At 51.4% G+C, this 26802-nt stretch overlaps 1 protein-coding gene across 1 annotated transcript; it reads right to left on the bottom strand.

The window, feature by feature from the left end:
- Positions 1 to 2275: 2275 nt before the first annotated feature.
- On the bottom strand, positions 2276 to 24431 carry BLK (BLK proto-oncogene, Src family tyrosine kinase). The gene is made up of 12 exons (XM_035023172.1): positions 24202 to 24431; positions 21528 to 21579; positions 19627 to 19720; positions 18570 to 18668; positions 17310 to 17413; positions 12180 to 12326; positions 11575 to 11727; positions 10085 to 10264; positions 8584 to 8660; positions 5672 to 5822; positions 4340 to 4471; positions 2276 to 3651 (listed from the first exon to the last, which is right to left on the bottom strand). The coding sequence occupies exons 1-12, from the start codon at positions 24307 to 24309 to the stop codon at positions 3446 to 3448; spliced, it is 1503 nt and encodes a 500-aa protein (XP_034879063.1). The 5' UTR covers positions 24310 to 24431; the 3' UTR covers positions 2276 to 3445.
- Positions 24432 to 26802: the final 2371 nt, after the last annotated feature.

Raw genomic sequence — 26802 nt, 5'->3', positions numbered from 1 at the left:
CTTGCGGGCTTCTTTTCTAGTTTCTGCAGGTTAGAGCTTGCATAGAGAACTGGGAAAAGCCACAGACATGAGCTCGTCCTGCAAGTGCAGGACCTGAGCATCAGACTTGGAACCCCAGGTGCGTTGCAACCTGCCCTCCTGGGAGAGGTACTTCCAGACCCCACGCAGCCCAGCCCCATGGTTCCCAATCCTGGCTGAACTCTAGTACCAGCTGGGGACATCTAAAATGTGCCGATGGTCGGGCCCCGCCTGGAGTCCTGGCACTGGTATTTTTAGATGTGCCCACCTCCCTGTCATGGCCCAACGTCCACGCGCCATCATTTGAACTGTAGCCAGGGTTGAAACTATAGGAAAGATGGGGTTTCCAGATCCTACCTTCGACCTGCTGGATCAGAATCTCAGAGAGAGACTAGAAACCTGTCTTTTATTTATCTTTTCAAGGATTTATTGATTTGAGAGCGGGAGAGAGAGAGCACGTGGGAGGGGGGCAGGGGGAGAGAATCTCAAGCAGGCTCCCTGCTGAGCATGGAGCCCAACACAGGGCTGGATCCCATAACCCATGAGATCATGACCTAAGCTGAAACCAAGAGTCGGGCGCTTAACCAATTGAGCCACCTAGGCACCCCAAGAAACCTGTCTTTCAAAACAAGGAGCTGAAGTGATTTTTAGAAACAGTGCAGTTACAAAGCACTGGGAGACGCCCCCGCCCCCTTCATCTTTATGGGAAGGCAGTGGGGTCCAGGGAGGTGATGAGCCAGCCCCAGGCCTTGCAGCTCGTGGACGGCTGGGGCCCAAGTGGCTGGAAACCAGTTCACAGGGGCCATGAGAGGCAGGGAGGTGGTGCCAGGCCGTAGGTCCAGGCTGTTAAGCGGGAAGGAGGGACTCATTTCCTATCCTGCTTATACGAGCTCCTTCCAGTCCTACCTCCAAAGGCATCCTTAGGTCCTCTCAGCGCCCTGCTCCTCTGTGGGCCCTATGGGCTCAGATCTGTCTCTGTCTGGTGCCCTCCCCTCTACAGGGGCTGTCCACTTTCTGGTGCCCTGAATTCCAGCTTAGTTCCCTCCAGCCATGCCCCCTCATCCCAGGGTCTGGGCCTGACAGCCCCAATCCACAGAGATTCTGGGGAGATGGGGTGTAGGCACTAGATCTCCTCCAGAGTGGGGGAGGCTGAGTTGCAAATTTTTTCCTGAAAGACTCAGCAGCCACTTCCCCCGAAGAGCCCTAGGTTCCTGGGGAGGTCAGAGGCAATTCTCTGGGGACCCTCACTGCCCCGAGGACAGGGTTCCCTGTCCCTAGAGCCCTCTACCTCCTGAACCCTGGACTGCCTAGGGGAGATCTGTCCAAGCCCCAATCTGACCACGTTGCCTGCTACACACACACACACACACACACACACACACACGGCTCCACCTGAGACTTGCTCGGTGAGCCTGCCTGAACTGGGCCAGCACCCCCTGCTCGTGAGAGTGTCCTGCTCGCCTACATAGTTGTTTGTGGCAAGGGGCTGGCGGCAAAGAATGGGTTCAAATCTGGGGTCCAGCCCTGGCCCGCTGAGAGCCTCTGGACAAGCTTTGTGATGTGGAGTCTCTGCCATTTACTTCTTGTATGGAAAGGAGTAGAGGGATAATAACAATGGTGATGCCTTCCCAGAGCTCTTTGTGAATCTATAGATAGTATGGGAATGTGCCCTGGAAATCACAAGGACTGTACGGACATGTATTTTTCTTTGCCCAGTCACTCCTGTTCCCCTGCAGAGGCAGCCCCCGCTGTGAGCTTCTCCCAGCCCAGCAGCTCCCCGCCATTACTCTGCCTCCACAGTCTAGCAGCTGTGCTTGGGTCCACATCCCCAGCCCCCCATTAATGAGCAGTGTGACTTAGGAATACTACCCAAACTCTTTGTGTCTGTCTTTCTTCCTCTGTACACAGCATTGTAATATTCCTGCCTCCTTGGGTTACCAGGATCAAAGGAGTCAAAACATGGCACGTTGATGGCCAGGGGTTCAAAGAGAGGGGAGGAGGGATGAATTGAAGTACAAGGGATCTTTAGGGCATCAAAACTCTTCTGTATGATAGTGTAATGCTGGAGGCAAGTCATTATATATTTGTCCAAACCTATACAACATAACACAAAGAGCGAAGCCTAAGGTAAACTACAGGCTTTAGCTAACAATAATGTGTCAGTTTGGCTCATCAATTGTAACAAATGTACCACACTATTGCAAGATGCTAATAAAAGGGGAAATTGAGGGGTGGGGGTGGGGGTAAATGGACATTCTTTGTACTTTCCGCTTGTTTTTCGTAAACCTAAATGCTCAGAAAAATCTATTATAATAAATCTATTTGATAATAATCTATTATAATAAATCTATTATAAATAAAACAAACAAAAAAACCTGTGACAAATAGCGAGCCTCCTGAACAGTGCAAAGGCCTGAACGTTTTTTTGGCGTTACCATCTCATCATTGTCCACACATCGTTGATGAGCATGGTCGCAAGACTGGGAGCCCAGGGCACTTGTTCCCCTGTGCACGCACCCCCAACAAGCACGGCTCCCACGGACAGTTTGGGCGTTTTGCTGAGCAGAGTCCCCGACTCAGACCCGGAACCCAAGGATTTCTGAGGTGAGGGCGCCACCTGCTGGCCCTGCTCAAGCCTCCCCTTTTAAAAGGCAATGACCGCTCGGTCTGCGGCGCGGTCCTCGGGGTGGGAGTCTCGGCTTCCACCGATCCGCGAGTCCCTTGCTGTGCCACTCATGCAAACCACCTGTGTCACGTAGCGAGGTCCAGGCTTGTCACCAGTAACGACATCTCGTGACTTTATTACGGAAAAGTCCCCAGCGTGTTGGAGCGCAATCAAGATGAGGGCAGGTGGACGCTTCTCTGGGCGGAGGTCTCGGAGGACCCAGTCCGGCTTCTGGGCTAGCAGAAAGGGGTGCGACGGCGCAGGTCAGAGCAGCGGGACTCCCAGCCACCGGTAGCCGACTTCTCTTCTCGCTTTTGGCGCCAGCACAGGGGAGTCTTACAGGATGCCAAAGATTTAACAGTGTGCCAGGCGCTATTCTGAACATCTTACTGGGTTAACTAATATAATCCTCTTGAGGAACATACGAGGTAGGTACTATTATGGTTCTTCCCCACTGTACCAATGAGACAGAGGAGGAACAGAGAGGACAACTGACTCACCCAAGGTCACACAGCCAGAGAAGGGTGGGGCTGCAATTGGATGTCCGGAGTCCATGCTGTGTGAGCGACCTCTCAGGCCGCCTCTACCTCTACTTTCCTCATCTGAGAAATGGGCGTACCAATTCCTCCGTGCCTTTCCAGGCTGGCTGGGGCTGGAATAAAAGCTGCGAGGTGAACATGCCTGGTCCGTTACAGGTTGGGCCACGGGTGCGAGTCATCCCCGGGCGCCAAGGGTGCCAGACCCATGTCCCTGCACCAGGGCCTAGGGTTGCAGCTCGTACTGCTGCTCGGTGGCTGTGTGGAAGTCCTCGAGCACCGACTGCAGGAACTCGAAGGTGGGCCGCTCCTCCGGCCGGTTCCGCCAGCACTCAGCAATGACACCGTGGTACAGCTCGGGCGGGCACGAGTCGGGGCGCGGCATGCGGTAGCCACGCTCCACGCTGCGGATGACCTCGGGGTTGCTCATTCCTGCAGGCCGAGGGGACGCAGAGCGCGGCTGAGGGGCGGCCGGGGCCCGTGAGGCACAGACCGCAGCCTCCTCCCTCGCAGGTCACTGCGCTGCCTGGCTGTGCCAGAGAAACATCCCTGAGGCTGGGGATGGTCTCCTTAGTGTGGGGCAGTTCCTCCGTGTGTGGGACCCTGTCTTGCTTATCGGCGATGGGCACACAGCTGAAGCCCGTCCCTCACTGGGCAGGTGCTCCGTGAAGACGCACCAGCCAGCGGAGGGACACCGCTCGCTGCAGGCTGCTGAGCTGCCCAAGCCCTTCGGGGGCTGGGCCGGGGGGCTGGGAAACTGCACAGTCAGGATAGGGCTTCCCAGAGTACACCCCAGGTGGAAGGCCAAGGGAGAGACAACCTGTCCTCAAGTGAGAACAAACCAGTTTGGAGTAAACTTGAGTTCAGACACTGACCTTCACTTAATTCCTGGTTTGGGGGTTTACTGACCTCTGCTGAATGAAGGGGGCACAGCCCTGTTGCCAAAAGCAATGTTGAGGAAGGGGGCGGAGCCTCTGTCCCCAGAGTGGCATACACGGGTCTCTGTTCTGACTGCGGGGACCCCATTCTGGCATGGATGTGGACAGCCCCAGGCACCAAGGATGGGCTATCTGTCATCACAGCCATTTCTGGAAGGCAGGGAGCCCATCTAGCCACCTACCTGGGTAGGGTACACGCCCATAAGTGACAATTTCCATCAGGAGGATTCCAAATGACCACACGTCTGCTTTGATGGTGAACACCCCAAAATGGATGGCCTCTGGGGCAGTCCACTTGATGGGGAACTTGGCTCCTGTGAGAAAAGCCAAGAGCAGCGTTGTGAGGCCATGACTGCCTGTCCCTATGCACCAGTCCCTCCCCCCTTTTGCAGGGCTTGGACCACTCTACACAACAGAGATGCTCCCAGAGACCCACTGAGACCCACTAGGGCATGGGAGCAGGCAGGTTTAGACACTGGGGGTCCACAGAACAAGACACAACCTCTGTCACCCTGTTTGGGTCTTGGCTCAGTGGGCTTCACAGGGCAACCCACATGTGTTTCCACCTGGGACAGAAGGGTCATGTTCCACCTCACGTGTTTAACAACAGGAATCCATGGCTTGAGCAAGTCACCTTAACTTGTCCCTGTCTCAGTTAATCCCTACCTGCAAGATAGAAATGATGACATAGGACTCATGGACCATCTAGGGTCACAGTGAGGAGGGAATTCCAATGCCGCTGTCCCATGAAGCCCCGTGGATGCCTGCAGCCCTGGTCAGCATTCAGAGTAGACGGCATACAGCTCAGCACTGGATTACCTCCTTCCTTGCCCTGCTTTCTTGATCTCCCCAGCCAGCCTGAACTTTCCTCAGGGCACAAGCCCCACGGATCCTTCTCCTGTACCAACTGATTAATATGCTCAGCTAATATTGCTGGCTAGCTTACTTGAGACATGTATTTGCCATTTCAAATCCTCTCGTGAAGAGGATTTTTTTTTTACCTCAGTTATACCAACACAGGAAAGCAGAGTGCTCTGTGGAAATCCTAATTCGGGTATAAGCTTTTGCTGCTCATGCTTCAGAAAAGTGTTTTCCAAAGTGTGTTCTGTGAAACCCTAGTTCCGTGGGAGGCTAATAGAAGCTAAGTAGAAAAAGTACCTTGGGCTCAAATTAGTTTGGGAGAGACCAGGTGAAGCAAATGTACACTGTTTCTTTGCTGCAGGACTTCTCAGTGCCTTTAATATGTTGGCGTGCACCAGGAATCTCCAAAGGGGGCCTGAACAGACTATGCAGCATCTCCAAACCTACTCCATCACAAAGCCATTCCTCATCGGGCACTAGTACTCTGCAGAGCACCTTTAGGGAAATGCTGGTCTACCTGGGAGTAAGGCCAGAATTGGGAAAACCACAAAGCTCTCAGATCTCTTCACACAGGGCTCTGCTCTGGACCAGCAAGGAGAAGTCCAAGGGGGTTTGAGGAGTTGGGGAAGGTAAGGCCCAAGGTCTCCGCTCACCTTCTTGGGCGGTGTATTCACTGTCAATGATGCGGGCCAAGCCGAAATCAGCAATCTTACAGCACAAGGTCTCAGACACCAAGATGTTGGCTGCCCTCAGGTCGCGGTGGATTGAATTCATTTGCTCAATATACGCCATTCCTTCGGCAATCTGAGGGAAGAGGCCACACAGTGAAGGACAGCGTAGGGACCTCCAAGCAAGGATGGAACCTACCCAGCGTTCCCTGCACAGCCCCAGTGAGGAGAGGAAGGATGCTGCCCACCTATCTGGGGGGCCAGGCTTCACCCCCTCACAGCCCGGAAAGGGCAGGAACACTTGGGGGTCTGTGTTTGTGTTTATGCTCGTGTTTGTTGGCAGGTGCATAGCGGGTGGAGGGTGCTGCTGGGGAAGGAGCAGGTTCCTGAGTAGAGAGGAAAACCAGCTTCCACTGCTCCTCAGCTGGATAAGCCATGCACCCCAGCCCTCGAAGAGCCCAGAAAAGCAGAGATGCTGGTGTCAGGGCCAGAGCTGCCTGAACCCCTCCTCACCCACCCCTGTCTCCTTCCAAGTGTGTGCCTGGGAGGAAGGCAGCAGAATGAAAGCAGGAGAAGAAGGTCTCTCAAGGGGCAGGGGAAGAGGAGGGCAGGGAAGGAGGGAAGGGAAGGATTTTAACTCTCGCCCAGTCGGAAGCACTGTTCTGGAGCAGGGAGCCTTGGATTGGAGCTGCTTAAGCTCCCGGAGGGGTCCCTGTCCTGACCTGCAACATGAAGAAAGGGGTCTCCAGGGTGCGGAGTTGAAGTGGGCGTTATACCACATGGGAGGCCAAGGGCCTGACCCAGCGCTGCCTAAGGCAGGCACTCAGAGGGCAGGCGCAGAATCCCTGTGGCCCAGAGGCCGTTTCTGTTTCTGTCTGATCGCCAGCACCGGGCTTTATTCACGGCACTCCCGGTTGATGGATGCAGAAATCGAGGCAGAGAATAGAATGCTAATGTACCTCCTCAGACCAGCAATGGCAAAAGGGCAGCACTGAAATTCATCCCACTTCTCCGTATGTGTCCATCTGCACTGGTTTATTCATGAGTCCATTCACTTAGTCATTTAGTTATTCCTTTGCTAAATCATTGCATCAATATACATTTATTGGTATGCTACTGTGGGGACCAGAAAGCTGAATACCAAATATCTTGGATCTGGATAGCATTTACTAGTACTCCTCCCATTAACAAATATGTACTGAGCAGTTCTAGAAATACCACCAAAAAGAAAAAAAGAAAAGTTGCGAGGGACCCCGACGTGCTTTCAAGAGGACTACACCACGCACAATGCTAACAGAAACTCGTGTACTAAGTGCTCTCTGCCACTTTCCCATCCAGGGAAATTTGAATTGAATTTATCTTGGGTCTTGAAGGTTGATGAGGATTTTGCCGGATGAAATGCCAGGATTTTGCCCAGGCGTTCTGGACGGAGAGGGCAGCCTGAGCGAGGGCTCACGGGTGTGACAAGACATTTGGGGGCTGCTGTGGGGCTGCAAAGTAGGGCACACGGGTTATGGTTGTAGGGGAGATTTGCATCTCATCCTGCAAAGCAGGAAAGGGAGCGCCCAGAAGGGTACTGCGTGTGTGTCCACACGTGTGCATGGTGAGACCCTCGCATGATTAGAATGTGGTTTAGAAGCTGTTCACTTGGAAGGTTCTGATTTTCTGGTTTCCTAACCCTTAGATTCTTGGCTACGTCTAGGTGTAAATGCCGGTGGCTTTTCACATCCTTTGCCCCTGGGGGACCCGATTTCCCCAGGGATGCAGAAAGAAACAGAGGAGAGTGAGAAAAGGCAAAGAAAGAAAGAAAGAAGGGGTGGACACGCTTATCACCGTTACGTGGTTTGAAACTGGTTACCAGCGTTAATTTTCCGAGACCACTCAGCAGCCTGCTCAAACCCATATGCACTTACCTCAGTGGAAAAAGGGCATCGTGACATCAGTTCCTGCACGGATACTAATGACAGATAATACCAGCCAAGGTGGGGATGGGGTGGTGTGGGCTGAGGGGGAGGTTTCCTCTCCGCAGGCGGATGTGTGTGCCTTTCTCTGCCTCACCGGCTGACCACAGACCAGAGCTTTTCTGCTGAGAGTCCCAGTCCTAACAGACACACACACTCAGGGCCACCAGATGTGTTTTCCTGCCAGTTAGAACCCTCAGCTAACATCCCCGGGGAGGAACGATCCCCCCTCTCCATTTCGCTCTTCACCTCATGAAGTCTGGATTGCGATTCACCTGCTAGAGAAGGCATTTCTGGGCACAATCTGAGGCAGAAAGGTGGTCACAACAGAACACCCGTCTACACTGTTGCATGGAATTCAAGTGAACTCTCTGGGTTTCCCACACCGTCCGTTCTCCCTCTCTTCCTGAGTACTAGGACTCACCTCATTCCATCCCGACGGCCCAGAATAAAGACTACATTTCCTAACCTCCCTTGTGGGCTAGGTTTGGCCAGGTGACATGGTTGGGGGGGCGGGGGGGGGGAGAAATGTTAAAGCAAGGATAGTAGGTGACTTCAGTGACATGTCTCTAGAGGGAAGAAGGTGGGCTTTCTTCTCTCTTATTTCTTCCTGCCAGTTGAGAAGAGGACAAGATGGTAAAGTGTGAGCAGACATCTTGGGCAAGAAGATGACATGCTAAGTGCCCAGCAGGTGCAAGAAATGTGGGTCCCTGTGTCTTTGAGGGAAAGACCCACCTACCTGCCCCCACACAGACCACCTCTGGATGTTTACAAATTTAAACCATTATTACTTTGGGGTTTCTGTCCTTCCCAGCCCAACCTAAACTGAATGGATACAACCTCTGAATAGCCAATTTCGTGAAGCCAGAGGGCACAGAGGAGAGGGCCCCTGGGGTCATTACTCTGGGGCTCCGCCGTACTTGATAGTTCACAAACCTGGGCTGACATGTCGATCAGTCTGGGGAGGGACAATCTGCTACCTTCATCCGTCTTCAGGAAATCCAGTAAGCATCCTAAGGAAAGAGAAGTTGCATCTGCCCTTCTGCAAAATGATCCAAGCCTGGCTGTGCCCGTCTCTCCCAAGTGGGGGCCGCTCCCCACCTGGCGTCAGGAAGCATGGGGCACCCTGTCAGATCTCTTGCACACAGAGACTAAAACTCCCCACAGCTGCAGAGCGCTTTCTGCTTTACAGAAATTCTAGTCTCGGGCGTCCGAGCATCCCAGGAGGCAGGTACTGTGCTCCCAGCTGCTCAGAGGAAGGTCTGTTCCAGCCACGTTCAGAGCCACCCAGCCAGGGAGCCAGGAGCAGACCCTGCTCTTCTGACCATAAGTTTAGTGCCTATTCCTGGCATGACGTTCCAAAGGGTCTTCTTGTCCCCTTCACCCTTTGTTGGCAGAGATTCTGCCTCTGAGGACCAAGGGTGCAAGAAAATGCCAGAATGGAGAGATCTGCCTCCTGGGGTTTGGTGCCGGGGACAAATGCAGCTCCGCCATGGCATCTAAGGGCTGGGAGGGATGGTCACCTGAGGTGGGGCTGAGGTGAGTAGGGGAGCTACTGTGCTCCCAGCTCAATGGGGGGCCCCTTCAAGATGATTTCTAAGGAGCTAGGTTAACATGGCAGGTTAGGATCCTACAGGAAGGAGTGGGCAATCAGAGTCACGGGGGGGTGGGAAGGAGGTCACAGGCTGACTTCCGGCCCACTGCCCCATGAGACCTTGCCCCTCCTCCCCCGCCCCCGTGGACCTCCACAGCCAGCTGGCCTGACCTCTCTTTTCTTTTCTTTTTTTTTTTTTTAAAGATTTTATTTATTTAACAGAGAGAGACATAGCAAGAGCAGGAACACAAGCAGGGGGAGTGGGAGAGGGAGAAGCAGGCTTCCCACAGAGCGGGAAGCCCGATGTGGGACTCGATCCCAGGACCCTGGGATCATGACCTGAGCCGAAGGCAGACGCTTAACGACTGAGCCACCCAGGCGCCCCTGACCTCTCTTTTCACCCATGCTGTCAGTTATGGTTGTCAGAGGTCCACGGCTAGTGAGTGGCAGAACTGGGACCAGAACCCATCTCTGGACGCCCAGTCGACCACTCTTGGCAATGCTCTGCCCTCCCTAGTGGGCATCCAACAGTTCTGGGCACAGGAGATGCCCTCCAAAAACGTTGCCTGAAGTGTGTCTGAATGGGGGACACAGCTCTGTAAGAACCATGGACCCATCTTGTTTCTCACCATCCTTCCTGCCTGCCCCCCAGCACATGGAATACCTTAGATCTATAAGACGTTGGCTAATTGATGCAGCCCATGGCCCAGTGATTCCCCCATGGAGGTCCCCTGACCGGCAGACCCACTGCAGCAGATCAGCCTCAGTCTTCTGGGCCCCCCAAGCCTGGACCCCGCCCCTCCCTGCCCCTGTCTGACGATGCAACCCCACACAGGGCACCACCTCTGGCCATGTACTCTGTCACGATGTAAATGGGTTCCTTGGTGACCACGGCATAGAGACGAACGAGCCTCTCATGCTGGAGAGTTTTCATCAGGTTGGCCTCTGCCAGGAAGGCCTCCGGAGACATGGTTCCCTCCTTTAAGGTCTTGATGGCCACTTTCACGTTGTTCTTGTAATAACCTGAGCCCGGGTCGGGGAGAGAATACAGAAGCCATTCAGAAGACCCAGACGCTGCGGAAGGTGATCTCTTCACTACAGTGTACATCAGCTTGCAGAAGCCATCCTTATTCTATAGGTGGAGGACTGAGGCCAGAGCTGGCCCCCGCGCCCCCAAGAAGGAGCTCTGGGCTCAAATGTACAGCTCCTGCAGGTAACAGATGAGCTGGCCTCCCTTGCAGGATGCCAGCCTGTCTCAGCCCCCTGTGCTCGTCTGGAGCCTCAGGAAGTTGAGGAACTTCCTCGCCTGGAGGGGGGCCATTTTACCTCCTCACCCCTGCACCGGGTCTATGTTGTGTCCCTTCTGTCCTCCCTATAGCCTGCCCCCTTTCCTGACATGAGTCTTTTCTACCACATGATAGCTTCAGTCTGGAAATGAGCATCCCAGCCCGTGGCAACACTTGGAGGCAGAGGTGGCTTGCAGACCTCCTTCCCTCCTTTCTGTGCCCTGCAATGCTCCTTTCCCACTGTACCTCCACATTCTCCCCTCCCTCCATCAAGTCCCCCACCCACATGAAAGGTAAAAGATAAATCATAATTGGACTCGCCCTTCTCAGGGGAGCTTCGCAAGGACCTACGCAGGGCTCCTGCTACAGGTGCTTCGGGCATCAGTCCCGGGTGCTGGAGGGTTTGGGGATGCAGCAGGATCCGGCCTTGATATCATGCCCCAGAGATTTGGACCATTCCAGGGATAAAATAGAGCACTGCCTTTTATAGTCTGATAGTGCCCTTGGTGAGCAGGAGAGTGGTTGTCAGCTACACATACAGGGACCTGGGAGTTAAATGACTTGGCTAGTCACCCCTCTACAAGCAGGGGCTTGGTCTATTATTAGAGTCCTAGAGCTCCCGGGTCACTGCTGACCATGTTTAACAGGTCATTTCATCTGGCAAACCAAAGCTAAGAGGAGTTAGCCAGATGTTCAAGTTCACACACCAGTCCATGGCAGGCTAGCCCTGGGTGGTGAAGAGTGAGGGAGGGAACCAACTAAGGTGTTGGGAGAGCTGGAGTCTACTCCTACTGCACCACCGTGGTGTCCTAACAAGTGAGGGCAAGTCACTTCAATGTTCTAGGCTTGCCTTCATTACCTCATCTGTAAAATGGGTACCATCAGGGCGCCTGGGTGGTTCAGTTGGTTAAAATGGGTACCATCGCCTCTGGCCCTTCTCCCGAATAAGCTCTCCGGGGAAGCACAACGCACTGTGCATATCCCGAGCCTTCTGTGCTTCAGGACACAGGGCAGGGAGAGAAAGGCTCCTGGCCGCCATGTACTCACCCATCCAGACTTCGCCAAACTGCCCAGACCCGAGTTTCCTGACCAGCTTGAGAGACTGCCGGGGGATTTCCCATTCATCCTGGGCCCAGGGGTTTTGAGGAACCAGGCTCACACAAGGGTGGGTCAGCCTCTGGCATAAACCATCCCCTTTCTCTGCATTAGGGAAGAAGAGATGGGGCTGGAGATTACCAGAGCAACCGGATCACAGCTCTCCCTTGGGAACCATATCCTTCCCAGCGGTGTCCCCTTCTCGTTTTTGCCGACCACACTCCCATGTCCAAGTACACGTATGCCCGGGTACACATATACCACACACACTCTCTGCCATTTGTATTCATTTTGTATAAAGCAAGGCATGCTGTCCATTGACCTGCCCTCTCTAAGACTGAAAATCCTTGTTATTCTCCAAGTGGTCACATGCTGAGTGAGCCAGTAGAAGGGACTAAAGACATAAACTTTGAATCATTATGTTGATATTTGCCCAGCCTTGGGATAATCCCCCCACAAGATGGCACCGGTGAGTCACATGATCTTGAGGTCTTAGTGATAGATCCAAGGGCTCCTCTCCCCCCCCCCCCGCCCCCCAACACATCCTCCACTCTTACGAGAATAATGTTGCACCAAAGCCTGGAGAGTAGGGAAGGTGATGCGGGGGGAGATGTAATAGCCCCCTTCATCCAGGGAGCGGATCTTGTAGTGTTTGATCATCTCCCCCTGGGTGGTCACATCCTTCACAGTCAAGGAAAAGGCACCTACAGGAGTAATAAAAACACAAGGTGTACAAAGGGAAAATCAGGATTGGGATTTGGGCTTCATTTCAAAGCCTCCCCAAATTCTGCTCCCCATTTTGACCCTTTCCACCATAAGTTACCTCTCTTTCATCTCAACCTCAACCCTCCAGAAAGCCTTCCCTATTCCTCTCCACCCAACTCAGACCTTGATGTTTCTCCCAAAGTTCAGCCAGGGAATCCCGGAACTCTGGAGCAGGGGCAGGATGTTCTCGTAGCAAACATGCTGTCCCCCACTTGGGGACCTGGTCATTCGGGGACCCCCTTTGCCATGGACTATTGAGAAATGTAGAGTTATTGGAGGAACTAGAGGATTGATTGATTCATGGATTCATTCACCCATTCATTCTAACTGAAAAGGCTGCCCTGCCCCCACAAGAATAGCAAATCCCAAATTTAAGCACTCATGTCCATGGAGGAAAACAGAATAACTTATTTCCCAAATTCATACACATCTACGCACCTTGTCATGTATATCACTGTCTGCCTGCAGACAAGGCGTAGGTAGCAGAAGCTAAAGGTTAAGAGCAATTTAGGAGGCAAGAGTTTCCACCGGAGAAAAGTCTTTCCACAAATTTGATCTTTTTATAAAATGCCTCTGTCCAGATCTCTGCGTACCACGCCCGCCACTCTTAATTAGAAGATGAGGAAACTGAGGCCAGGAAGGTGAACGGCCCTTGCTCTGGGTCACCCGGCTGGTTAGCGGCAGGCCCTGAGGACGCATTTGCGGTAAGCGATAATACCACGCTCCCCCGCTAGGTGTCAGGCTCGGACGCCTCTTCATCTGGGTGCCCACGCCTGGTTTTTCCGAGGTGCCGTTTGTCTCCATCGCAAACCACCTTTCCCTCTCATCTCCCTTAGCTATTGTGCCTCTCATCACCTACTTGCAAAACGATGCAAGAAGTGTGTGCACCTTGCCGTCGCTAGGCCCATCCCACGCCCGCGACCCCAGCTCCACCCTGCACGCTGCAAACTGTCTCCCCCACCTCGCCCCGGTTAAGCGCAACCGTGTCCCAGTATCTAGAAACCGGAGAGTGGCTTTAGTGGGTTCATTCAACCTCACACCACCCCGGTAGTGAGGAAGAGGGCCTTTCTTCCCCCTCCCCTCCTTTTTTTTGTTTTCCAACTGTACCCTGTGTAGGAGGCATCATAAGAAGCCTGGGAGACCCTCCTCTCCTCCCCACGATGCTGCTACGGGAGCTCATGATTTAGGGCCTCCCGCTTGCAGGGGCTCATCCAAGGGCCTGTCCCCCATTTCTTTTCACAGTTTAATATTCTTCTTAAAGGAGACCTCCAAATCCTATCAGCTGCAGGTTCAGGGCTCCCCGAGATTGAGATTTAAAACCCGCAGAACTGTCTGCTTTAGGACTGGGAAACTAATTGGTCCTCACACAGATACCAATAAAGGGAGGCTTGAGAGGCTAAGTGACGTCCTGGAGGCAACACGGGGTGAGAATTCATTTCCCCTGCTTCTGAGGGCAGCGTTCCTTCCCTGCCTTACATCTGCCAGCTGTGGTTTGCAGATGCGGATGGAGGGCACTTGCTTCGGAGTTGTGAGGAGCACGTGTGCATAGGTGTCTATGTGCGTATACATGTGTGTGGGCTTGGTGATGCTGGAGCAGTCCTGCAGCCCTGGCTCCACCTGGCCAATTTCCAGCGTGGACTAGCTTCCCCAGGGTGGGCAAGGACAGGAGGGGTAGCCCCACCTTTAGAGAACCCCTTCCTTCATCCTCAGGTTGGGGGTCCCTTTCTCTCCAGAGGGCACCTTAGCAATAGACAATGACTAAGACATTATGTGCAGGGGGAAATCACATGATTCTGGGACTTGCGTCAACATAGTAGGGGTGGGGATACACAGGAAACAAGATCGGCTGAGCGATCATCGTCAAAGCGGAGTGTTGGGTACAAGGGGTTCCATGATACTATTCTCTCTACTTCTGTACATGTTTGAAATATTCTATAAAAACAAAACAAGTACGTCACCTCCAGTGATTCCCATATCATTTCTTGGTCATAGGTGCTTTGCCGTTAAAATGGAATAGTAGCAATATGGCAATATCCATATATATATATATCCATATACATATATATACCAATATCCATATACATATATATATGTGTATATATATATATACATAGATAGATAGATAGATAGATTTAATTCATCCACTGGTGCATTTCCAGAAATTCTGTACAGAGCACCCAACTTCCCAATGCACCCCTCCTACTCCTCTACCTGACCCTGACCCTGACCCTTTGAAGGGCAGGGAGGCGTCGGGATCTCCCCTGAGCCTCCCAGGGTGTAATGAGCAGCTCTCTTTGTCCCACTTTTGCTGTTCTAGTGCTTCTACTCACTGCAGTTCTCAAGCCGTGATGGAGCTGAGGGACAAGGCCGGCGGGGGGCTCCCACTAAGCAGAACCTCTGTCTCCTCTCATTGCCCCAACCACAGGGAACCAACTTGCAGCCCAGCCACCGTCTCTGCCCTTCCTCCTCTGATGTCACGGTCGCCACCTCCTCTCCAGTTAAAAATTGGCCACAGGATGTAAGAAGTCTTTATGGGCCATGTCCTGTTGAACAAAGGCTTTCTTCACATTGCTTGGGAAATTCCCTTCCACCAGCCCACGACACACTAGCTGGACACACGGTAGAGCTTGTGCAGCCTCTTAGATGATGTGGGCTCTGACCCTCCGACCCCTGTTCACTGTTGGCCTCACGGGAGTCACTTCCTCCCTTAGGGACTCAGTTTCCTCACCTTTCAAATGGGGATATTGGCTCAGCATCCCAAAGATGGCAAATATGTACCATATATAATAAGGTTTAGAGCAGCATGTTCATAACAGCCCCAAGCTGGAAATAGCCCATGTCTCCCAACATTAGAAAGGAGAAACAGCTTACAGAATATTCATATGCTGGGTTCTGTACAGCAGTGAAAGTAATGGACTACTGTCCTCCCCCACAACATGAGGGGACCTGTTACGGGCTGGACTGTGTCCTTCCCAAATTCCTGTGTTGGAGTCCTCACCTCCAGTACCTCAGAATCTGACTCTATTTGGAGATGAGAGCTTTAAAGAGGTAACTACTGAAGTCATCGGGGGCGGGGGGGCCTAATCCAATATGACTGGTGTCCTTGTTAGAAGAGGAGATTAGGACGCAGACTGAGGACAGACCAGGTGAGGACACAGGGAGGAGGCGGCCACCTGCAAGCCAAGGAGAGAAGCCTCAGAAGAAACCAACCCTGCCGCCACCTCAGTCTTGGACTGCCAGCCTCCAGGACCGTGACACAGTACATTTCTGTGAAGACCACCAGTTTCTGGTACTTTATTACAGCAGGTCTACCAGATTAATATAGAATGTCACAAACAATGTCGAGTGGGAGGGACAAGACATACAAAAATAAAAATGGTATGATTCCACTTGCATAAAGCTAAAGAATATATAAAACAGGGGCGCCTGGGTGGCTCAGTTGTTAAGCGTCTGCCTTCGGCTCAGGTCATGATCCCAGGGTCCTGGGATCGAGCCCCGCATCGGGCTCCTTGCTCCGTGGGAAGCCTGCTTCTCCCTCTCCCATTCCCCCTACTTGTATTCCCTCTCTCGCTGTGTCTCTGTCAAATAAATAAAATCTTTAAAAAAAAAAAAAGAATATATAAAACATGGGTGGCAAGGAAGGATTTCCCTAAAAGTTGGGGTGCCTGGGTGGCTCAGTCGGTTAAGCGTCTGCCTTTGGCTCAGATCATGATCCCAGAATCCTGGGATCAAGTCCCGCATCGGGCTCCCTGCTCAGCGGGGAGTCTGCTTCTCCCTCTGCCACTCCTCCTGCTTGTGTTCCCTCTCTCGCTGTCTCTCTCGCTCTCAAATAAATAAATAAAATTTTTAAAACAAAGAAAAAAAAAAGAAAAGAGGATTTCCCTAAATGTTGAGATAGCGGTGACCTCTCTGGGGGGTGGGTAGGTTGAGTCAGAGAGGGGCACAAGTGAGCAGTGAGAGGGGCTGTGGACGTCTGGAATGTTCGCTCTCTTTTTTTTTTTTTTAAGATTTTATTTATTTATTTGAGAGGGAGAGAGAATGAGAGAGAGCACATGAGAGGGGGGAGGGCCAGAGGGAGAAGCAGACTCCCTGCTGAGCAGGGAGCCTGATGTGGGACTTGATCCCAGGACTCCAGGATCATGACCTGAGCCGAAGGCAGTTGCTTAACCAACTGAGCCACCCAGGCGCCCTGGAATGTTCGTTCTCTTGTGGCTGCACAGGTGTTTACCTATTATGACTCTATGATTATACCCTCACTTATAATTTATGCAGCTTTTATAAGTTTTATATGTCAAAACAAAGGAACTTTAAGAAGGAAAGAAGGAGAGAAAATCAAATGAAAGAGAAAGAGAAAGCCCGGTGGCCTGCGGGAGGCGGCGGCAGAAATGTTTTGCTCAGTCAGAGGGTTTGAATCCATGAGTGCTCCCAGTTCTCCACAACGGCCACCCCCCTTCTTTCATATCCAGCTATGGGCCATTCTCCAAACTTCTGTCACCTTCCAGGCTCCTGTAATTTGCCTCTGGCTGAGATGATCTCTAAGGAGTCTATTGGCTCCCAAATCCTTTGATTCCAAAATGTGGCTCTGGGTCGCGCCCCCTCTTCCGACCCCGCCAGCCTCAGTGTCCCCGTTGATCCAGAGATGATGCACAGTGGCCTGGGCGGGAGCAGCCCTCCAACCGCCTCTCCTCCCTGCGCCCTGTACATTTCCAACCTGGCCAGTGGAGACCTCATACTCAGCTCACTGAGCCTCATACTCAGCTACTGGGCACTAGACGGGCTGTCCAGGCAGGTCCTGAATTGAGAGGGAGACAGGAGACCCGGAAGCCACCAGGGTTCCCCTGGCTGGCATTCCCCTCCCAGAAGCAGTCTCGGGGGGCTTCTTGGGGCCTGCGCAGGAAGGGTGTGCTGGGGGCCATGCTTACCTTTGTTGGTTTCACTCTCTCTGATAAGAAAGGAGCCCGCCTTATTGATTGGAGCCAGAAGCTGCCTCTCAGCATCTTTCCGGCTAATTGATCTAAAGAACCATCTGGAAAAGGGCAAAGGCAGGCAAACCTCAGAGGCTGGCCATGCTTCTCGGAATATTCTTATCTGTACCTCCCTTCTAAGCTGTATGCCCCCCTCAAAAAATAAAATAGCGTTTTCCTGTTTTCAGGTTAACCCTGAACTAACAACACTCCTCATACCTTGATTCATGAAATGCCCTTTGGCCCCTGGGCCCCCTTTTCTTTTCACTTCCCATCAGCAGATGGACTTACTGCTTTCTTGAACCGAGAACATTTTTGGGGTGCCCTTTGTTAATTCTACCCTGGGAAAAGGCACCCACTTTCTCTCAGAGCACCCCCCTCCTTGAGGTGGAGTCTGAATTCCACAAAGTACTGTGACTCTCAGAGCACAGATTCCCGCCATGTTCCTCTCAAACATGGACCAGTCAGTGTGGAAGTAAGAACCCATGGCCCCACATGCTGTTCCAGGGAGAGGCACAGGGCTGGGAGTGCCAGACAGAGAACCCTTCCAAGGGCGACCATCGCTGGGGGATACCAGGTGAGGCCACTACCCCGGTTCCAGCACTTTGCTCATGAGTTTGGTAGACTCTGAGCTCTTTCAGGGGAAAAGCCACATCCTACTCATTCTTACAGCTTTCTCAGTATGAGGACAGAGTCAGAGTCTGGGTTCTGTTTGCTCAGCGTGTGCTGTGGGAGGGAATAAGTGACTGGTGCTGTGTGGAAGTGGGTTATGAGGATGCTGGGGAGTAGTGCTCTCTGGAGGCCAATTCTGGATGAAGCCACCATGCTGTGAGTCCCCCTGAGGTCTGCGCCCCTGAGGCCTGCCCACTGGAGGCATGGGAGGAGAGGGAGCTGATCACCAGGCCTCGATGTTAGCTTGCAAGGCCATGGGCCAGGAGGGACGGTTCCCTCCAAGTGAGCCAGGGGAGGGGCAGCTCCATTTCACAGACGGGAAGAGTGAAGTGAGGACGGAGGGGTGGCTCCCTGAGCACCAGGTCGTCTGGGACGGTGGATAAGCCCACCCCCGCAGTTCCAGTTGGTGCCCCTTTCCTGTTCCTTCCACGCTGGGCTCACAGAGGCTCAGCTTTCAGCCTTCTGACCCCTCCCTGCCCAGCAGACCCCAGAGCAGAAGCAGCAAGAGTGCCTCTGCTTTGAAGGGCCTTCCGTGTGTCCACCTACTTTTCCACTTCCAAGGTCTCCACTCGGGCCACAAAGTTGCTGGGCACGTAGCCTTCTCTTCCAGTGATGAGAGACCTGGCCAACCACCAGTCTCCAACTCTACGGAGGAGGAGGGAAAACCAAAATGGCAGAGTGGCTCCTGTGGGCCTCTCTCGGGGGGCCGCTCACAGCCCTCCCCCCACTCGATCGCATCCCTGAGGCAGAGCAGTCACGGAGGGCAGATGAGAGGGAACGTGTACGAGTTGCTCAGTAAGGGGGGTGCTAACTTGCTGAGCATCTCACAGCCCAAGCTGCCCCTGGTCTAGGTAGGAAGGGGATGATGCAGCCTCCAGGGGAAGAGTTTGTCCAGACAGCCTGACCACCCCAGAGGGCCCCTGTCTTCTGTGAGTAGCCTTCCTCTTGATTAATGGGACAGATCAAGAGTTCAGTGAGTGAGTTGGTACCGGACAGGAGGAGAGCTGTTGCCCAAAGGAGGAGCCGGGCAGCCCACGTATGTCCAGAAGGTCAGGGCTTTCATGCTTTTGGCTCAAGGTCATCACAGAACTTCAAGAACAAAAGCAGAACCTCAGGGCTCCACAGAACAAGCCGGATGTTTGAGAGAGAGCAGACTTTGAAGGAGTTTCTGAGAGGGAGCACTGGAAATCAAGTAAAGTTGATTTCACGAGTAGAATCCTGTGCGAGGTCTGGTCTGGCAAAGGGGATGCACAAAGCTGTGGCGGGGCCGCCAGGCACGTGCTGTCCCCATCAAGAGGGCTTCATGGAGGAGGTGACGTTCAAGGTGGGTTTTGAAGGAGGAGTAGGATTTTGACAGTGGGGCAGGAGATAATGAATGGGAACCACCTTGTGAGAAAGACTTTGGAATGGTAGATAGAAGGAAGACGACTGGGTCAAGGTAAGAAGAAATGGCAGTGACTGGGCTGGGGGTGGAGTGATGGAGGAGATACTCATGGAGGGTGGGGGTAGGGTGAGGTGAGGAGTTGGATGGCTGGGTGGCCATGCTGCTGTGATAGGGAGCCACAGAGGCCTCTGACCACAGAGCCGCATTCCAGAAACTTACTCCTTCAGTATCTGCAGCTTCTCCCCCTTCAGCATCTGCAGGTCCCTGTCATTCACCGAGCTGTAGTCGTACAGGGCCACCACGAAATGCTCCTCTAGAGCGAACAAGAAAGAGATGGGCACTGCTCAGGCCCAGCAGAGTGAGGGCAGGGGCTGGATAAGTCTGTGCTGTGGGCCATCTCTGGTTGCCATGAGGTCAGGAGGACGCAGGGACAGAGGGGAAGCTGTGGTGTGCTTTCTTGCTCGCCGATGCAGCAGAAGACACTCCTGTCTAGCAGAGGGACTTCCTGACCTTGCTGCCGGGAACAAGGATGGGCTGCCCCACAAAGCCCATCCTGTCTTCCCCTCTGGTCTCCACATCGAAGCTCTAAGGCCTGGCCAGCACCACGCTCTCCAGGAGTGGCTAGCCCGAAGATCTAGGGAGATTGGCTGCTTTGGGCTGATGGCTGCCCTCCCAAGTTTGGGAACGAGTGTTGGCTGATTCCTTATTGCCTCGAAGGCACATGAGCTTCCCTTCTCTTCCCCTTCCCCAGCTGCCCCTTCACATCTATTCCAAAGGGGCTAGTGGTCTTGGAACGTGGCCGCCGTAACCTTGACCTGTAACCGTGCCCAAGGCCCTGTCACAGTGCGCCTGGCGGGCGCTACCCCTGACTTGCTGCTAGTCCTGGGAGCAGACATCTGGACGGCCACGGCCAGTGAGGAAGGCCTTTCTGAACAGCTCTGGGGAGCCAAGAGCCATTGGAAAAGTCACTTGGAGACCACCCAGCTTACCTGGGAGTAGATGACTCAGCTTTGTCACCTATGTGTGGTGTGATGGCTAGTCACCTCCCCATGGGGGGGAAGGGGGATTGGAATAGATGACAGCCCCCCCCTCCAGTTCTGAGACTGAAGTTATTGCACCAAAGGCAGTTAGTTTATTGTTTTCCCCAGGGCTTCCTTGCTGGGGCCGTGAATCCCCCTTGTAGGAAGTGATGGACAAGCCCTGTGGTAATTAACCACATCCCCAGCAGGATGAGAAACACCAGGTAAGATAGCTCATCTGGTTTCAGCATCTTGCTAGGGTGTTTGACAGACTCTGAGCTCTTTCAGGTTGAAGAGCCACGTCTTATTCAATTTTGCAGCCTCCCCAGTATTTGGCTCTGGGTACTGTTTGCTCAGTGCTTGCTGGGTGGGGGAATGAGGGACGCAGGCTCTGGCAGAGCTCCTGGTGCTCCTGCAAGCCAGTTCTGAAGGAAGCTATCATCCTGTGAGCACCCCCCCCCCACCCCAAGGTCCAAAGCCCTGACCCAGGAGGGCCAGGATCACTCATTATGCGATCCCCCACTGTCCTACCCACCAGAGTGGCAGTAGAGACTGGGGGTGAGGGAGGGTGTCCTGAGTAGTCAGAAGGTCAGTGGCAGCTTTTGAAAGTGGGGAAGTGGGCAGAAAGATGGTGCTTCCATACACGGAACAGACACAGGGCAGGAGGGAAGATGCAGACCCATCGGCCCTCGCCCTTTGAGGTTGGGAGTTAGAATCTTTGAAAACTTGGGTTTGTTTTTATGCTGTTTGTATTTACTGTAATATTTTTCTTTTTGTCTCATTTACAGTTTGTAAGGTCCTTTTTCTGAAAAACAAAACCCAGAAAGCCACCCAGGCTCAGATACAGGAACTGGGGCTTGGTTCCTGGAGGGGCCCCCATGGGCAGGGGCAGGTGAAGCCTGGGGCAGAGCTGGGCCACACCCCGCACTGTGCCTGGTTCAGCCCCCTGCCCCCACAGCCTCTTCCTCTCTGACCCTAAAGGGGCTGCCCTGTCCTCTCCAGGAAGCTCCTCCCAACTGGGCCCCTATTCTGCCTGCACGCAGCCCGGGCCCAGAGCAGATGCCCTGTAGAGCCTCAGCTTCAAAAGCAGCCCCTTCTTACCTTGGTCCAGGCACGTGTCCGGAGGTGCAGGAGCCAGGTGGTTAAATAGGACCTGCAGCAGAAACACACACATACACACAAGCACATGCACACACACACACGCACATGCACGCACACACGCACATGCACGCACACACGCACATGCACACGCGCACACGCACATGCACACGCACACACACAAACGCTGCATTAGTTCAGCGTTGCTGGGCAGGGAACCTGTTGCACCTGTCAGCTGGGTGCCTTGTAGGGAGCGGCTCTGTCAACAGGAGGTTGCACAGGTAAATTGTACACGTGGTGTCACAACTCCTCAGGGATCAATGTCATCTCACACGACCCCTGGACCATATACGGGGTCAGAGGAGGGGGGTGTGGGGGTGCCCCAGCGATGTAAGAGGCAGCTATGGAATCGGGGCAGGGGTTGGAAAGTCAGATCACCTGGATTCAAATGCTGGCTCCACCATTAAATGATGAAGCTGCAAAAGGGTATTTGTTCTTAGGGAAAATCATTTTAAAAGCACATTTCCTTAAAACTCAACAAATCTATCCCTAGGTATATACCCTGTAGAGAAACTTTTGCATGTGTGTACCCAGAAACATGTACGAGAATGCTCCCAGCAAAAATTACAATAATACATAAGTATTGTAAAGGGTGGAAGTCATCCTTACGACTAATGACAGAAAAATAGGCAAACTGGGGCACAGTCATGCCAGGAAATGCCACGTACGCCACTGTGGGAGTTCCTGAGCTCTAGCTACGTGCATCAGTGTTGATGAAGGTCACAGACATAACGGAGATCTGACAACCAAGCGTCAGAAGGATACATGCTGTTTGATTCGATTGATTGAAAGTTCATAACGGGCAAAATTAAAGTAAACAGTCTTTAAGAGTGTACACATGTGATGATACAAAAAAGCAAAGCTCAGGAATGATAAACACGTTCAGGGTAGGGACCTGCGGTGAGGGATGGACTTGGGGGGGACAATGGTCACTTCTCCTGAAGGTCAGAGGGGCTGCGCTGGGTGTTCATTTCATTATCTTTTAATCTGATGGATGTGTTATGAATATTCTTTGTTTGTCTTCCCTCTTTATTGAGCACAATTTTGAAGTAGCATTTTGCCAAATTGTATGTACAGTCTGGCTCCATTGAAAATATAAACACATAATATAAATAACATCAAGAATAGGCAATTTTTAAAAATTATTACGTTATGTTAGTCACCATACATTACATCATTAGTTTTTGATGTAGAATAACATCGAGAATAGGGTCTGGGGGCAGGAGCTCTGAAGTGCTAACTCTGGGTATCGCTGGCTATTGGGATAATGAGTATTTATAATTTTTCCCATAATAGTATATTATGTAATTTTTTTAAAGTAAAAACATTGAGGCACCTGGGTGGCTCAGTCAGTTGAGCGTCTGCCTTTGGCTCCGGTCATGATCCCAGGGTCCTGGGATCGAGTCCAGCGTTGGACACCCTGCTCAGCGGGGAGTCTGCTTCTCCCTCTCCCTCTGCCCCTTGCCCCTGCTTGTGCTCTCTCTCTCTCTCTCTCTCTCTCAAATAAATAAATAAATAATCTTAAAAAAAAATAAAGTTAAAAACATTCCAGGCTCTATAACTTACTAGCATGTAACTTTGGGGAAATTACTAAGTCTAAGTCTGAGTGTACCCCGGCCATCATTCACTCATTCAACAAACATCTCATTGTTCTGTGCCAAGCCCTGAACTAAATTGGGACACAGATAAAATGCCTTGTTTGTCTAAGAAATGGGATTAGCAATCCCCACGACCCATCAGGTCACTGTTGGACTAAAGTGATGACCAGCTGAATGTGCCCCTGGAGGTAGAAAGCAAGAGAGCGGGTTCCAGGCATGACTCAACTGCCCCAAAGAGAGGTGGCCAGGGTCACAAACAATCATCTAAAAATGCCTCTTTGGAATGCAATAACCTCAGTGAAAGGGTGCTACGTGCTCTGTAAACAAGTCAGAACGGCATCTCAGGCTCCACAGGAACCTGAGGGTTTGCTGGGGAGGTGTGAATAGTTTTAGGATTCCTCATCCCTGGAGAGTAAGCTCCTTAGAATGCTGACAGCGGTGCCTTGAAGGGGGCACTGATGTCCAGGAGCTTCTGGGTAGGGGTGGGGGAAGCAGATGTTGCTAAATGCCTCAGACCATTTCCCACCACACCCTCTTCTCAAGCTGACCTTTTTGATTTCTTTTTCTCTTCAAGGCTGCACTTGCGAAATGAGAACTGGTTAAGAATTATTGGGGACTGCCCATGCCCGGTCCTATGCTAAGGGTAGTACGTACGGAATTGCATGGTTGTATATACATCACATATTGTTATAGCCCTATCAGAAAGGCACTTTCACTATATCCATTTTGCAGATGCAGAAACTGAGGCATAGGGGAGTTAAGTAACCCGCTTCAAAGCACACAGCTGTTCGATGTAAACACCAGCAATCCGACTGCTAAGCATTCTACTAAACTGCCACACCAACATGAGGTGGTGCCACGTTTGGTGTCCGCAGCAAGGAGCCGATTTGTCAGAGCCCTGAATTAGTTACAGATGGCCCTGGAGCTGGCTGGAAACAACAGCAGCCTCCAGAGAGCCGCATGTGCTCTCTGCTCTTCTCCCCCCAACCCCCCTCCATCTGGCAACAGCCATCACTCACCAGGGGTGGCAGTGGTGGGGGATCTTTGCTCTGGGTGCTGACCTTCATAGGACTCCACTGGCCCTTACTCTTCTCCTTCACCTGCTTTTTGCTGCTCACCACTCCCATCCTGGCAGAGAGCACACAGCAGATTAGTGATGTGACTAGGTTCTCAGTACAGAAGAACTCCCCCCAACCCCTTCCGGATGGCCAATTAGAAAGAAAGGGAGGAGGGAGGGAAGTGGGGGGGCAATGAAGGTCAAAATAAGAACATGGAGTCAGTAGGGGGTCTGGCAGGCTAAGCTCGCATCGTCTTTTTTTCCCCAGAGCAGGAAGAAGTGGTCCAGAGAGGAGGAATGACGAGGTTTAGGTCACAGAGATCATCTGGTCTGAGCAAACTGCCAGAAACTGGTGGGGTGGACCCCTATGCCCTGGGGACAGGAGGCCTGGCATCCAGAAAGAGTCTGACAACCGGTCTGGTGGTCTGGGTTCTAGTCTTCACTTTGCCACGGGAGGCATTACATGGGAAGTTCACGTTCCTCTCTCGGCCCATGTAAGAACATGTCTGAGGTTCTTCCCCACTCAGATTTTCAGGTGAGAGGCTATAAATTCAGGGCACAGTGATGGTTCAGGCATCTGAGGCCAACTGCCTCTTCTCAGTAATCTCAGGGAAACTTCCTTAGAGGTGAGAGAAATATAGCCAAGATTTTTCTTGGGTAAAGGATCCTAGAATGACAGAAGTGGGGAAGATGCTAGAGACCACAGCCAACATCACCACAATGTCAGCACCACCTCCATTCCAGGGGTGGTTATTTAGGAAGGGCTTACTCTTGACCAGGAACTTCACAAACCCTGTCTCCCGTCATCCTTTTCACTCTAAAGTAAACATAAGTAGATGTTATCACTGTCCCAGACTGAGGTTTGACATGTTCAATAGCTGGTTCACGGTCACTTAACCTTTGAAGAGCCAACTCTGGAGCCCTGGCTGACCCCACACCACCATACTCCACCTCACACCTGGCCCATCCCCAAGATGCAGACATTCAGTTCCTGCTCTTGTCTGAAGGGCTGTGCGGTTGATGGAGAGTTCCTGACGGCTTTCGGATATGTTCACAGCATTTCTTTGATTCCACGATGTACCTTTTTTCACATTTCAGTATCTCTGAAACCATGATGTGTTTTACAATTGATGATGGTTCATAAAGTAATTAGCAGCATCTTTTTCCCCTATGTTAGTGATATGTAAAATAAATGCTAGCCTTCCAAACAGCGGTGTCTTAGATTTAATGAAACGCAGTGGGACTTTTCTTCCAGAAAGTTGAAAGCACATGTTTCATATTACCTCCCCTCAAACTCACCTTGAAGAAAAGGAAGACTATAATAATTTTAAATATAAGACAGCCACAATAACAAATAATCCATAAGTACTTTGTTGGAATACGCCTTGCGTACAGAGCATGCAATACCTCATATTTGTAAAAGAACAGGACTTTTTTTGTTTTTAAGTACTTTCTTTATGTCAGTTCAGATAAACCTTAACAGCAAATGAAATTTGGTGCCAAAGTGAAACATTTCAGTTTTCAGAGATTTTTTAGTATCAGAATTTTGCATAAGGGATCATGGGTTTCTATTAAGAATTGATACTGAGCCCCATGTCACGTCGGGCTCTCTGCTCAGCAGATGATCTGCTTCTCCCTCTCACTCTAGCTCTGTACTCTCCCCACCCCTCAAATAAATAAATAAAATCTTTAGAGGGGGAAAAAAAAAGACTTGATACTGAATTTTATCGGGTACCTATTGAGTATCTCTTCATATGATAATTTGTTGCTGTGATGAATTATGTTGATAAATTTTCTGCTACTGAAACTTCCTTCCATTCTGAAATAAAAGCTGTTTGGTTACAATTCATCAATCTTTTTGATACATGGATGGATCCTATTTGCCAATATTTTATTTCAAACGAGAATCAATATTCCCGAATGGGTTCTGTGTATGAGGAGTTAACACTAAGATGATGCTGGCTTCATAACATACAGGAGAGCTGTCCACCTTTTTTCCTATGGCCTTGAATTGTTTTTTTTATTTTTTATTTTTTTGGCCTTGAATTGTTTAATAACCCTGGGACTCTCTGTTCTTTAAAGGCTAACTAGAACTTGGCCAATAAGTCATCTGTTCTTGGGGTCTTTTTAAAAAGTAGATATTTAAGTAAATTTCCAATTTCTTTTATAGGAATTTGTCAGTTCCCATTTTTCTCCTCCTCGCACCATTTTGATGATTTATATGATTTATTAGTAGAAATTTGATTTCCTCCACATTTTCCAGTTTGTTGCCATAAAGTTTTATGTAGTATTGTCTTGTAATTATTTTAACCTCTTCTCTTTCTTATGTCCTCTTTCTAGCTCCTAATGTTAATTAAATGAACTTTCAATAATAATTACAATTTTTAATATGATAAAATTTATCTGAAGTTTTTTTCTGACCAAATAAAGTTTTATCTAGCTTTAAAATGATGAAAAAGACTATAATCAAAACAGCATAAAATTGGAGTAAGAATAGACATATCATCAGTGGAGCAGAATAATGAGCATGCGAACAGATTCCAGTGCATTTGGAACTGCATAT

Source organism: Mirounga leonina, unplaced genomic scaffold, assembly GCF_011800145.1.
Source record: "Mirounga leonina isolate KUSES-001 unplaced genomic scaffold, KU_Mleo_1.0 Mir_176, whole genome shotgun sequence".
NCBI classification, from domain to species: Eukaryota; Metazoa; Chordata; class Mammalia; order Carnivora; family Phocidae; genus Mirounga; species Mirounga leonina.
The sequence above is the reverse complement of the archived record's forward strand: the minus strand, read 5'-3'. Positions and strand labels throughout refer to the sequence as shown.

Excerpts from the sequence above, each read along its gene's own strand:
- BLK (XM_035023172.1), bottom strand. The coding sequence starts at position 24,309 with ATGGGAGTGGTGAGCAGCAAAAAGCAGGTGAAGGAGAAGAGTAAGGGC. Across the intron at positions 10,265-11,574 it reads GTTTGGCGAAGTCTGGATGG|GTTATTACAAGAACAACGTG; the intron begins GTGAGTACATGG and ends ACCCGGGCTCAG. Across the intron at positions 3,652-4,339 it reads TGGGCGTGTACCCTACCCAG|GAATGAGCAACCCCGAGGTC; the intron begins GTAGGTGGCTAG and ends CTCGGCCTGCAG.